Source organism: Lichenostomus cassidix, chromosome 1 (genome assembly GCF_008360975.1).
Source record: "Lichenostomus cassidix isolate B80296 chromosome 1, HeHo_3.0, whole genome shotgun sequence".
Lineage (NCBI taxonomy): Eukaryota > Metazoa > Chordata > Aves > Passeriformes > Meliphagidae > Lichenostomus > Lichenostomus cassidix.
In genome coordinates this window covers 24,221,258-24,235,379 of record NC_139479.1, presented here as the reverse complement: position 1 = coordinate 24,235,379, position 14,122 = coordinate 24,221,258, and the positions used below count along the sequence as shown (strand labels likewise).

The 14,122-nt window shown below is 44.0% G+C and overlaps 1 protein-coding gene across 6 annotated transcripts in view; it reads right to left on the bottom strand.

The window, feature by feature from the left end:
• ARHGEF7 (Rho guanine nucleotide exchange factor 7) overlaps nt 1-14,122 on the bottom strand; it is a 118,284-nt gene that overhangs the window by 93,837 nt on the left and 10,325 nt on the right. For 5 of the 6 annotated variants that reach the window (XM_085053034.1, XM_085053029.1, XM_085053056.1 and 2 more), the window contains exon 2: nt 9,058-9,144. In XM_085053034.1, the coding sequence (XP_084909160.1) occupies nt 9,058-9,144 (87 nt within the window). Of the gene's footprint in view, nt 1-9,057; nt 9,145-9,240; nt 9,423-14,122 lie in introns of those variants that run through there. The other variant, XM_085053048.1, reaches the window with a different exon arrangement.

Below are 14,122 nucleotides of genomic sequence, written 5' to 3'. Positions count from 1 at the left end.
GTTTTCCCACATACCTGAATTTCCCTCCTCACCTGCCCCCAAGTTACCCAACCAGCTGGATCCTGCTGGCTTCATCCAAGGGGCAGTGTATGAGGCACACAGCTGAAGGCAGCTTATTTTCAGTAACAAGTCTGAGGTTTCCAGCACTACAATTTTCCCCGTAATCTAAAATTTTTCAGTATTACCTGAAAAACAGAAAGATATGGAAAAAGCTAGCAGTGTCACAGAGACATGCTGCTCCTCACACAGACAGACTCCAGCTCTCAGTAATACTGACAGGAGCAGCCCAGCATCTGATGAAACATCTAAACACAGTTAGCTATAGTGAAACAGAGGGCTCAAGCTGAAACATGCAAGTGCTAGAGCCATTTGTGTATTCAGCTGAGCACAGTAAGATAACTTCCCTTAAGGAAATGGAGAAATCACCATATTCTAATATTTCTTTTAATTAGAGCAAGGCACTTTTCCCCTCTCATCAACACCACCCTTCAAAATCAAGCCTGTGAAAACTACTCTCCACAGCAGAATGCATCTCACAGATGCATTCCCACAGATGCCAAGATATTTACATACAAGCAGAAGTCAGGAACAGCTGCAAAGCTGGAAGCACTTAAGAAATCAGAGCAACGCACGAAAGACCTAGATTTGGTAGTCCACCATTTACAGATAAGTGAAGTGATTTATGTCGACTCTTAATGTCAAACTTTAAGTTCAAAGTAAAAATCAAAGGATTCCGGCAAGATGACAGTAAACAAAAGCAGCAGCCTGCTTTGCCAGGCTGGACTCTCTTCTACGTAGTCTTCATCTGAGGTAAGCTTCAAAGCAACTGTTCTGCCAGAATTCCTCCCTTGCCAAAATTATGCAACACAGCCATTGTCACAAGAGGAGAAAGTTTTCCAAGTTCCTGCAGACTGAGCACTGCTATCTCCCATACTGCAGGATGCGCTTCAGCTCTGAGAACTTTCTTGGTCCAAAAGTGTATGTTAAAAAAACACTGCGTTATGTCATTAAGGTCTGCAGGTACGCTCAAGTTTTCTTCACACAATATACCACCACCTATAACCTATATTGTATATTTTTTGTTTTTCCCCTGTCACACACACGCTTGGGAAATAATCTGAGACCTAATAAAAAGGTAACTGTTCAGTGTACACGTGTGTAGCTGTATAGTGCAAGAGTTATCTACATTTCTATTTTCAGTATGTTTGCCGGCTAAAAAACCTCTTCAAAACTATTCAAGAGAAGAAGTGTGTGTGTAGGGAGGGAGTCTGAGACCTCTCTTAAGTCCAACTTCATCAGGCATTCATAAAAACCACAACAGCAACTAACAAGACCATAGCCATCCTCGAGGAAGTAAAAAGGCAGGCAGCTCCTGACATGAGCAAGACCTGACTTCTGAAATGCTGAGCACTAGCCTCACAGCAGGTGCAACACTGTCCTGATGCCATCTCCATTCATCTCTCTCTACTGTCCCTGCTGCTGTTCTCTTGCTCAGATGGACAGAGCAGCTCAGCTGTTTTCCTCCCAAGACCTGCCTTCACATCTAGCATCCGCACCACCTCTGCACAGCTTGCTCCTTGCTCAGTGCTAACCAGAAGGGCCCCCCTTCTGAGAGCTCCCACCCTTCAGAAAACCAGCAGATAAGCCCTTCCTTACTGTGCTTCACAACAAAGAACTGGAGGGCAAGAGAGGGCTAAAGAAATCAGAGAGCAAGAACTCTTCTGACAAACTGGGAGAACAGTGCTCATCAGGAAGCAACCTCTTCTCCCTTTTTATGCCTCAAGAACTCCAAAGTTCTGCTCAAAACCCTCCAGCTCTCTCTACCCACCCTTTTCTCCCAAGTTTCCTAGTTTCCATGCTTTCCCTCACATGATTAACTCCTCTTCTATCAAAGAAGCACTGAAATGCTCTTGTGAAAACAGTTTGCTATATTTGAGCATAACGCTGAAGTCTTCTGTGCATTTTCAATTAATAGTGCAATACATTTTAATTGCTAGATGAAGGTTCATTTTATTCTCAAGATCCAAACAAACACCACAAATGAAGCAGTTACACAGAAGCCTCTCCCAAACCACAGAGCAACTCATTCACAAAACTGCTCTGAACAGATCTATACCAGTGCTGTGGTTTAACCTGGCAGGCAGCTAAAGACCACAGAGCCATTTGCTCACTAATCCCCCCAACAAATGGGACAGGGAAGAGAATTGGAAAGAAAGGTTAAACTCATGGGTTGAGGCAAAGGCAGTTTAATACGACAGAAAAGGTAGAGAAAATAATAACAACAATCAAAGATATAGAAAATAAGTGATGGACAACCACCTGTTGACCAGGGCTCAGCCAGTCCCCAAACAGCAGGTGGACATCTCTGGCCACCTGTCCCCAGTTTTAGTGCTGAGCATGGTACCACATGGTTTGGGATACCCCGTCAGTCAACTGGGGTCAGCTGTCCTGGCTGGGTCCCCTGTCCCCTGATCTCCTCCCTGGCAGGACAGCACAAAAATCTAGAAAGTCCTTGCCTTAGCATAAGCACTGCTCAGCAGCAACAAAAACAGTATGTTATTAACACTATTCTCATTCTAAATCAAAAGTGCAGCATTATATCAGCTTCTAGGAAAAAAATTAACTCAATCCCAGCCAAAACCAGGACTAGTTAATGTTTACTGTGCCACTAGAGCTTACCTTGTATATGCTGACCACCAAGACATGACTGAAACATTTTGGATGTATTTTGACACACTAGACTCACCCTCACATATGCTCCATGCAGCAAAGAAAGGAATGTGCACCCATCATAAATCAGTTGTGCCAGACTCTCTACATGCACACTGTCTTATATTATTGTGTTCAAAGTATCACATTGTGCAATACAAAAGAACTGGCAGGAATTAAAATATTCACGGTCCAATTCAAAATTTCAAAATTATTTATTACTTGGGAAGTACTGAACACGGCCCTTAAGTGGCAAAAGAAAAAAAAAAAACAAACTAGCACATTCCCCAGCTATTTGTTACAGTACTCGTTACAAAGACATTCTTGTAATCCACCTTTGTAACTTGATAGCTTTTTCTAAGTTTGTTTAAAATTATCACTTATCAAGTGCTTTTGAACATGTACCCCAACAAGGAGACGCATTCTTCCTCTTTAATGAAAGCCACTGGAGTCACTTTAGTCAAGAGGTGACAGCACAACACCATGCTATTGCTGATGCAACCAGCTCAGCAGAATCACAACAAATTCTCATGGAAAGAGAAGGAAAGTTTAAGTAGAAAGGGAACCATGTAAGGATCTGAAAAGTTACCATGCACATTTGAGGTTTAGACTATGTTTCAGTAAATAAAACTGTAACAGCTTCTGACACTACCATTCCTTCCTGTCCAATGCCATGTGTTCCTGCCTCTCTGTGTCACCTTCTCAGCTACCACAACACTACGCATGAATGGTATACAAGATGAGGAACTGGCTTAATCCAAGAAAAAAAAAAAATTTTTTTTCCACCATTCTACTTGTAAGACACCCTTAAAGTAGTATTCAAAGGCTTCTCATCAACGGGAATACAAAAGATTGGTAAACACATGAGACACAGTCTCAGTCCTACGCCTGCTACTCTGTGCATCGTAAGAATTCCTCATATCACAAGAAGCCATTTTTATGAAAATAATGTAAATAGTCAAGTAACAGCATCTCCTTGTCTTAAAATCACATATTTACACATGAGAAAAAGGATAGAAATAGAGGGTGTGAGGGAGGGAGAAGGGAGAAGTAGTCCCGTCTTGGAGGTTGGTATGTACAAGACAAGTTGCAGTGACACAGTGCATTTTGCTTTACATTTAAACTATATTCATAATAGTTTTGTGAACAAGTAGAAATCAGGGTGGGAGTGGGGGAAAGTAATTCAGTAGACATATCTTAATGAAAAGACACAACTTTTCCCTTCTGAAAAATACACCTGTGATATCTCATGCTCCAAATGAAACTTCCCAATGTGTGGTAAGTTAAGAATGGTAACTTTAAAACATGGAAATTCTGGAAAATGTTTGACATTTAAGAACCATGAAGGCATTTGGCAGAACACCTTCTGGGTTAGAAAGACACTCTGTTGGAATAAACCCAGGAGCAAATCTTAAGAATATTGTTCTCGACAAAATAAAGATGATAGCCAGAACAAGGACTGAAAGGAATAAATAGATGATTTAATTTATGTATCATCATCATAAGACTGGCATAAAGCTCTTCAGTACTCGAAACCTATTTATTCCTAATTCACTACAGATGTCAGCCAAGTCCATCCACACTAGCAGCATAGCTCTACACTTCCCTTAAAAAAAATAGTTCTTTGAAAGCCAACTGGCAGAATACCTTTCCAAGTCCACACTGGTAGTAGGATTGTAGCCATAATGATCTAAAGAAGTGGGCAAGGCTCCGAGGAGAGAAGGATCACATAACAGATGAACTGCCATGGTACGGGTGGGGGTGAGGGAAGAAGACAGACAGGCACCCTTGCTCCCAGATCAGCTGGTCTAACAGTGACACTGGCACCCCTTACAAACTTTTCCCCAAGGCCAGAGCTCCATTATAGACATTCATAGGCATCTGTGTACCTTGATTAAATCTTGAGAGCTATGAATTATATTTCACAAATTTGCATGCAGTGTTCTGAACCTTAAGGGCAAATACCTCTTGTACAAGAGATTTTATAATATACAAACACAGGACCTCCTTAGACTGTGTAAGACTGCCAGGTTTGCTTTATTTCTTCTTTGGTTAGTTTATTGTAGAAATAAAATCCGAGGTTTGGCATTTCTGCCTCTGTAATACAACGACCATCTTTGAAGCCCAGAGGCACACAGGTCCCTCGGCAGGTAGAGAAAAGGTACTGAGATCCATGGCTTGTCTGTCTTTTTCCATTAGGTAGTTGCCATCTTGCCCATCCGTGTAACAGTCAGAAATACAAAATATTTTTGAGCTCAAGAAACCCATTAACATCAGATATTTGCAAATAAGCAAGCATTAACCTTTTACTTGGTGAAAGCCAGCAAAAATATCCTGCAAGACACTACTTAGAGAATTTGATCACATACACCATGGTGTTGGTTCACAGGATGTATTCTGCCCTTTAAACAGCAGACACTAACATGGTTTTCCATTAACCTATTTTTGTTTATTATTCCACATTCAACTGCTCCCTAAACAACCTTCACTACAGTTGAACTATACAGTGATTCCTCCAGGGGCTCTTTTTGGTCCTGCAAGCTGTCAAACAGCTCTGGTCAAAGCATAAGAAAAGACAGCATTATATTCAAAAAGCTCAAGCCCCTTTCAAAAAGAACAAAACCAGAGTAACATGACACAGCAACAAGATAATCATAATGGCAAAACTTGCTAGGGCTCTGGTAGAAATAAGCCATCACTTTCTCATTTTTTATCTCCTTTGCCAGACTTCTGTGGAAGACATACCTGCAGCAAGTGCCTTCTTAACTACACATATACACCCACATTTTATGGAACAGAGTCCCTCAGGTACAACAAGTACCTAGAACCCTGTTCTGAAAAGCAGGTCATGCTCCTCAGAAGGGAGTACAGTTAAATGTCTTCCCACCCAAATAGAAAACTGGGGAGGAAAACAGCCTTTAAAGCAAAAATGGCAAGAACAGTATACAGCAAATATTCTATCTGCCTAAGGAAAAGGTGCACAGTAAGTTGTGAACTGACAACACAGGCAGCTATTCTACAGTCCCTTCCATCTACGCAGACATTCAGCAACAGCACTGAAGGCTCAAAGTAGCATAAATGACTCAACACTACAATTATTCTAAGGAAACAGCAATAGTTTTCAGAAGGGGAAAAAATATGGAAATTCAGTCCCTGGTGGAGGTCTTAGGAACATTTCTTCTTAAATAGGTCTCAGTTCCTTGCATCTTCATACAAGAAAACTGTATTAAAAATAATTTTAAAAACCCAATACTTGCAGAATACTCTTCTGGCTATTTCAGGAACCATGCTTTGCTTTACAAAGATTGCTGCAAGCTCCAAATTAGTTATTCTCTTTTCTCTGGAACACTTAAATATCAAAAAAATACTGGGGGGTGTGGGAAGGGAGCCATTGGTTTCTCCTCTGAGGAACAGCAATCCTCCTCATTAGAATTTGAAATACCCTTTCTGAATGTTTTATTATCTTCCTAACAGCCCAAACTTACTGAGAAGCAAGGGAAAGATAAGAACAATTTTCAGAGACCAGAACATTTCCAAACCAAGAGATTTTCTCATCTCTACCTCTTATTTTACATGTAGGAAAACAACCAAAGTAACCATGTCCTCTAATAAAAGGATCCACAGACGAAAGAATCTCTAAGAAGCCATCTACTGCTCTGCAACTTTCCATTAACCACAGTAGTTTATCAAGTTATCAAACATGCTGTAACAAAGTCTCCAAAACTGGAGACATACAGAGCTCCAAGAGGGCAAGGAGCTCTGACATGGCTTCATAAAAATACAATACCACAGCTTCCAAGATGAGTTCAGATCTGGGTGCAAAAAGTGCTTGTGCAATGGTGATCTTAGGCTAATCAAACCACTACTGTGCTTTTACCAGACTCACAAAATTACACACAGGAAATCATCTGATCCCACTACATATAACTCAGATTCAATGTAAGGCTCAAGTTCAAGCCATATAGGTCATGCAAAACTCCACAATGTGGAATACTCATTAGGAAAAGAACCTCATTAGTGCACAGAATACGGTCACATCTCCCCACACCATCCTAGAGCTTCCTCTGATGCCCATATTGTCCAAATGTTTCTATTATTTAAGGTACCACATACACATCCACGCCTTTGTCAAATATTTGTACTTACCAATAACTTCTTATTAGCTAATCTGCCCTCTCTGAAAATATCCCCCTAAAGCACTTCCAGAGATGCTCCTCACACTCTTCACTCAACGCAATCTGAACCTGATGGCGGCTCAGGAAGCATTACATAGACCCAGCACAGGGGAGCTATGGCACCTCCCCAGTTCCCACAGAGAGGAAGGCACAGATGCACCAGGGCTGACTCACACCTTGATAATGGAGGGAGGAGAAGGAGCCCAGGAATAGCGGATGGCCAAGAGGCCCCTGCCAGCTACTCCCTGGTTGAATCCGGGTTGCCATTGCTCTCATCTTTGGCCACAGCTAGGGGGTCGGAAAAATTAACGAGAAAACAACAGGGAACAGACAATGTACAAACCATAAATACATGCACAAGAGGCTCCATAAGCCCAAGCATTTGTGCTCCTTCTTGCCAGCTTCTGAACTCTCTGGTAGCTTGGGAGTAATTCCTGTTCCAACATGCTGAGCTGGAAGCTCCTGCTGCCAGTTACCTCCACGTAAGAAAGGTGTTTCCGGCAGTCTTGCTGAGAAGCCCCTGAGGCCAGGTTAACAATTTGACTATTCCCAAAAATATTCAGGCTCTCAGAACAAGGCCAAAATTATCTTTTCTTTTAATCACTTTTCTTCATTTTCTCCTCACCCCAAGGAAAAGAGCTGACAAAAGCTTTTTGCAACTAGAAAAGAGACGAAACTGCAACGCTGTAACTATTCCCAGCCTGTCACAATGGCAATTGCTTCAAGCCTTGAGACACCTATGAAGGAAATTAGTAAAAGGGCAGGGAAGATATTAATGCTATTTTCCCCCTCTTTAAAACTTACAACACTCAATTTATTTCTGCATTGAGATCTGACATATCTCCTTCCCCAGTTCTCTCAAGTTCATTAATGTCTACCACTTGAAGTTTGGATCTGCTCACACATATGAACGTTCACAACATGAAGAACTCAATGCAGCCCTAGAAAAGACAAATGGGTGTGACAGCTGGTCCAAAGCAAAAAAGAATGCTTGACATAATGCACTATTCACCCCAGAACCTGGTTTCTGAGTATTTTAGAACTTAATTTGGTTTTCCTCCCAAGAAATCCTAGGGGATTTTCTATGTATTTAGAGGGGAGAAGGGAAGGCAGGTAAAAATGTAAGGACTTTTTCACAAGAAGAGTACTAAAAGTGCTCTTAACTTCCATCCTTATCCATGAGGGAACCTAAGATTAAGGGCAAGTCCTGTAAGTACCATTAAGGTCATTAATGATACTTCACTGTTCAGAGGCCTCAGGAAAGCAATCAGTCTTTTTTAATGACATTCAGATATTGCCTTTCAAAATCACAGGACCAGAGGTACTGAAAGACCCTGCGAATTAATTAAGGCAACTCTACATTAATTTAAGTTGAGAAGCACTGGAAACCAATTTTTCCACCCCGAAAAATGTCTCCAAGAACTGAAATTACAATACCTCTCACTTTCCAACGCAGAGAAGCTGAAACCTGTTTTTAATCGCATCAGTTCCTTCCCACACACCGACATCAAGTAAACTCGACAGCAGTATGTACTTGCTATAGCTAAATATACCAGCAATATTCGAGAACCTAATTTGCAACCCTGCGAACACACATTCGGAAAAGATGGCAGTTTGCTGAGCTTTATGTAACGCAAATTTAAATAGAAGAAACAGCACCTGCCATTTTCTTCAATTAGCATTTCACTCGGCTGTAGGCAACTTAATTTCTCTAAGCCGACCGCTGCGCTTCCAAAGCAATTCCACTAATAAATCGGACCCGATTCATACGTACCAAGGCTTCACTCGGACAGAACGGCCGCGGTTTGAGCCGCCGCGGGGCCAGGCACACGCCAGGTGTCTGCGGTGGCAGAGGGACGGGGCGCGCCCTGCCCGCCCGGCGCTGCCCGAGCAGCGGCCCTCGCTCGCTCGCACGCGGTACCGGCGCTGCCCGGCCGCCGCCGAGCCCCCCGAGCCCAGCCAGCGCGGCTGCACCGGGGCGCGGCCAGCACCGCATCGCGCAGCGCCCAGGCAGCCCCGGGCGGACGGCGGCGGCTTCCCCGCAGCCCCCCGGGCCCGCAGCCAGGGGAGGGGCGGCCGCCACCATCTTGTCAGCCGCGTCCCCGGGCACAAAGGGAGGGCGAGAAACCCCCCGCCCCCGGGACCGAGCCGGGCGCCCCCAGCCCCGACTCACCTCCAGGCGCAGGGAGGCACCGCAGCCCCGCAGGAACTCGCGGATGTTGCTCAGGCACTCGCCCTCCGTCCGCGGCTCCGGGTACACCTGCAAGAGAAGAGGCGGGCGGCTCAGCGCGGGGAGGAGATGGCACCGCACCGCACCGGAGCGACGCGGCGCTCCCCACCCCGCCGCTCCCCTCACCTCCCGCTCCCTCCGCAGGCAGCGGCGCCGATCGCTCCCACTGGAGGGTTTGAACCGGGAAGTAAACACGGAGCACAGGAAATGGCGTGCGAGGGCGGGGGGCGGCGGGCAGGAGCGCGGGCAGGGGTGCCCCGGCCAGGCGCGGTCGCGGACGGCTCTGCCCCGGCGGGGCGGGCGGAGGGAAGGAGGGAGCGGGGAGGGAAGGAGGCGCGGCCCCGCTCGGCCCTCCCCAGCCCCGCCCCGGCTGCGGGCGGGAGCGCCCGTGGGAGCGGCCTCGGGCCTCGCCGCGCAGTGCTGCTGAATTTTCCAAAATGCTGATAGGCAGAGCCCAGCGCCGTGACGGGTTTGGCTGCAGAGCGAGGGTGCAGCCCGGGACAGCCCCTCCCCGCGCCGAGCGGTGACCCGCACAGGGTGCGGCGCGCACGCCGCGGGTGGCCCGTGTCGCCAGTGCGGCTGCCGGTGCCCTCGCTCTGACTCCGGTCCGCACTTAGGGATCGGTTTTCTAACAAGGAAATACATCAGAAATGCCCGGAAGACCTCCGCGGAAAATACCAGCACCCGGCGTTAATAATCTACCAATTCCAGGGTCTGGTGTTGACGACCTTTATCTGTAGTTTATTAAACAGCCCCTTCCTACCCCAGCAGAAAAACAACTTCACAACGAGGAAAACCTTGACGGAATCTGAGACAGTTTTTGGCAACGCTGCCATCTGCTCTCTGCAGCCACACTCACGGTGCCTTCAGCTCAACCTCTGACTATCCTGAAAGCAAAGTGTAGCCCTGCCACGGAAAAGCAGCCAGCCCCAGGGCTTCAGGGACATGGCTTAACTTAGCACAGCTTAACTCAAATTCCGTGTGCACAGAAGCATCGTTTCACAATAAATTCATTGATTTCTATGAAGCAGTTTAGCAAACAAATCATTGCCCAAACTGGACACCTCGTTCTGTCAGAAGGGGAAAGCTTAGCACAGAAGTGCACTGGCAAGTCGCTGGAAACCGAGGTTTTGCAACACAGTGTCCTGGCCTTTGATCATGCGTTACACTCAGAGGAGATTTTGTTAAATTCACATGGCTGTCAAGGTTACATAAACTCACAGCATAATCCACCTGCATAGCACTGGGAACTTCCCATATGGTTGACTCCAAACATTTCATCGAGCTGAAACCAAGATAGCGCCTTCCCATATGATTATAAGATATCAAAGATACCTCTGACGCCATCATACCACAAAAATTATAAATGTGACAGCATGACAGGGTGAACCTGCCATGAAGAAATTTAAAACACAAGTCACTATCATTTTCTAAACACAAAATTTAGATGAATTTTAAATGAAAGCCACTAATCTGTAACACAAGGAGCTTGGTAACAATATGAGTTGAAGAATTTTCCTTTCCTCAAGGAAAGCACACATACACACGCCCCCTCCAAACTCCTCAAATTGTTTGGTACTATGATAAACCACTGTGGGTTAAGAATAACTACACTAAAACATAAAGGGAATGCTAAAGAAGCCCTATGGAACAGCATGAAAGATAAATTCAGTAAGTTTGAAGGACACAAGAGGTGAGAGAGCCCTCCTGAAAACACCATGACCTTCATGCCTCTTGCTTGATATATATTTTGATTACTGTATTAATGTATTTCTTAATTCTAGTAAGAAATCTAAGGCTCAGTCTATCATGCCAACATCCCTTGATAGAATAGGATCCTGGGAATTTTTTCAGTTTTTCTGTGTTGATGCTTCTAGTATGCTCGCTCCTGTATGTTCTTAATATCCACACAACGACATAATTGCAATTTATAACTGTTTTACTGTAAACTATTTGCATAATAACTGGGGTTTAATCCCTTTTATATGTGTTACTTCCTTGTCTCTCTTTTTTGCACCCACCATTTTATTTTTTCTCCTACTTTGTTCATTTAGGCCTCTTTTCATTCTGAGAAACCTTAACATTACTTATGCTCTCCAAACACCAATAACCTCTCCCAAGAAATCACAGTAAATCTAGGTTTCTCTTAAAAGAAACAAATGTCTTGTCTCATAACGTAGTCCACATTAACACAAATGTCCCAAAGTCTCCAATACATTAAACTCAGTAATTCTAAGAAACCCAGACATGTGTACTACGACCTCATAAGAGGCTGCACATAATTCACAAAAGACTGAACAATAACTGGAAAGAGGCCAAAATAAAAAGGAGGGGGGGCAGAGGGTAAGGAGAGACATGATTAGAGAAAGGCAAAACCTTTCAATTTAAGATTAAAGAAACAACAAGCAAAGAAAACCCAAACCCTTCAAATTGTTCCCTGTCAGGTCTGGAACCTTAAAATACATGCCAAATACAGCTCTGAGACCTTAGCCCTACCAGCATTCTAATGCATGTTTCCAGCGAAAAATCATCTTCCTCAAACCACTAAAATAAGTTACAGTAAATCCTTAGAAATTCCATTTCTTCCCTCATAAAACAAGGGAGAGGACTTCAGAGCGATAAAAGAAGCAGAGTACATTTTCGCAGCTCTGTGGCTGTAGCAGCATTTTTATACAACAGAAGACAGAAGCATATGGGTAAAGAATTTAAAAATATCTTAGCATTTGCATCCTGCTAGAAATGTAAAGTGTTAATGGTCTCTTAAAATGAAGCAAACCCGTTATTTACCTGGAAAATCTTAATGTGATTCTGGCAACCTTCTCCTACAGACAGCTGAGAAACACAGTAAGGGACCTGAAGAACACAATCAGCCCTGTGACAGAATGCTGAAATGCAGTTATGTGGGCCAAGCCCATGTTAAAATCACACATATGGTACATGATATCCTTTAGAGCTACAGAAAGCTCAGGAGCATGACCTCTCTCACACAGATCGCTTTTACAGCCTCGCAGGCTATTCAAAATGGAACAGAACATCACGCAAGCAGACCACAGGCAGGTAAGTCCTAGACTCCTTGAAAGACAGCAAATACATTCAGAGAGAAAGGATAAACAAAATAAAAGTAGGTTCGTATTCCAAAATTACTTAGCTTAATAAAAAGTAGGTTGCATGCATATAAAACCAGTGAAATAAAGAGGTTACGTATTTTCCTCTCCAGCACTTGCTTCATCCTTTTCCTATTATAGACCAACACCATTAGTTCATTAATGCAGGTTATCTTCTTCTTCTATGTACACACAGCTCTTAGTACAAAGAAGCCTCAGTGTCCAACTGGAACCTCTGTGTGCTCTAGTAATACAAATAAAAAAGGTTAATAGTAATTAAAAAAGACAAGGATTCCAGAGGGGCATGGTACATTCTTAATTAGGGACCAGGGTGCCACAGTGGAACCCAGAGACAAGTGGAAGGTAATATGCAGAGAAGCCACTGTTTAAACCACTTCTTTGTGGTTCAGGGACAGGTTCTGATTAAGATTTAATCTCTAGGGGAGCAGTTCTGGAAATCACAGCTAGTTCAATGAGGACACTTACATGATGCACTGCAGATATCAAGGAGCAGAGTATATTTCCCACCATCCAGAAAAGGTGGGGAACCACACATGATGCAAAGAGATGGTACCTAGCTAAAGGTTACAATCCTTTTGATCAGTTTAAATCTATGGTTTTAAACAAAAAGTGAATAAAAAATGACAATGCAGAGACAGGCTGCATCAGGAAAAGGTAGGACAGGGGTGGTCCTAGCAAAAAAAATGAAAAAGGCTATCACTTGTTCATTTGGACAGGGAAATTATATGAAGAAAATAAGCAAGGAATGTGTACAATAATTAATTTTTTAAAAAAATCAAACCCACAGTTCTTTGATTGCAATCTTGAGTAAACATGAGACATTAATAAAAAGTAGGAGACATCTTCAGCTATATGTATGGGAAATAAGCTGTTTACTTGCATTTGTCTGCTGAACAAGTTGACAAACTGGGTCACAGAGAGAAAGGTGTACAAAGTCTTTATACAGAAACTGGAATCTACTAGAGGAGCAATAGGAGGAGACTGAATAACAACACAGTTCCTATATGGAAGTTAAATCAACCATTTATCTAGCACAACATATAATAAATACAACATGGTTTACTGTGTAAGAAGACTATCTCAGTTACTAGAAAGCAGAAACTATTAGGGAACTAGCTGCAAACTAGTAGACAAGTCCAGCAGACACTTAAAAACATCCTGTTCAGGAGTATGGCTGCTCAAGTCTGAAGTCCAAGACTCAGCCTTCAAGTGGGGCTACTAGGGGGAAATCCTGCACTGTAAAGAGCATCACAGAACGCAATCCCCAAGAGAAGTGTTCTAGGAGCAGCGTGGATGAGGGTACTGTCCTTTGCTACAAAATGCTGGATCATTTTTCCCACATCCTATTCATCCTGCCTGGAACTTTTTACACCAGATTCCCCTCGCAGCACAAAACAGCTTCCTCTCCATGTTTCAGAATACCTTGTACACACAGAGCATTGCTGCAATCTAATCAGTAAAAACACCATAATTGCACAATGCAGCAAAGCTAACAAAAGGGTCCTCTTGATCACATTCAGTCCCACAGCAGCTGTGTTTTGCTTCCAGCCCCTTCGACTGGTCAAGGGCAACTGATCTTCCAATGGAGCAAACACCTCCTGCATAAGCACTACAGGCTGAGATTCGTTGCCAGGGTTTGTGTTCAGGGATAAAAATCAGATTAAAAACATCATGAGGAAGAAGCATGGCCATTCTCACACCAGCGTGGGTGGTGAAGCTGCAGGCGATTAGCTGTCCACCTGCAGGTTCCTTCCCTCCTCACCACTCCCACCTGTTGCCTCCTGCCTGCACCTGCACCCATGCCCAGCAGGGCCCGTGCCTTTTGGCATTCAGGCTTCCTGCTCTGGCCCAGACCATTGGCCCTCACAAATTGCACCCAGCAG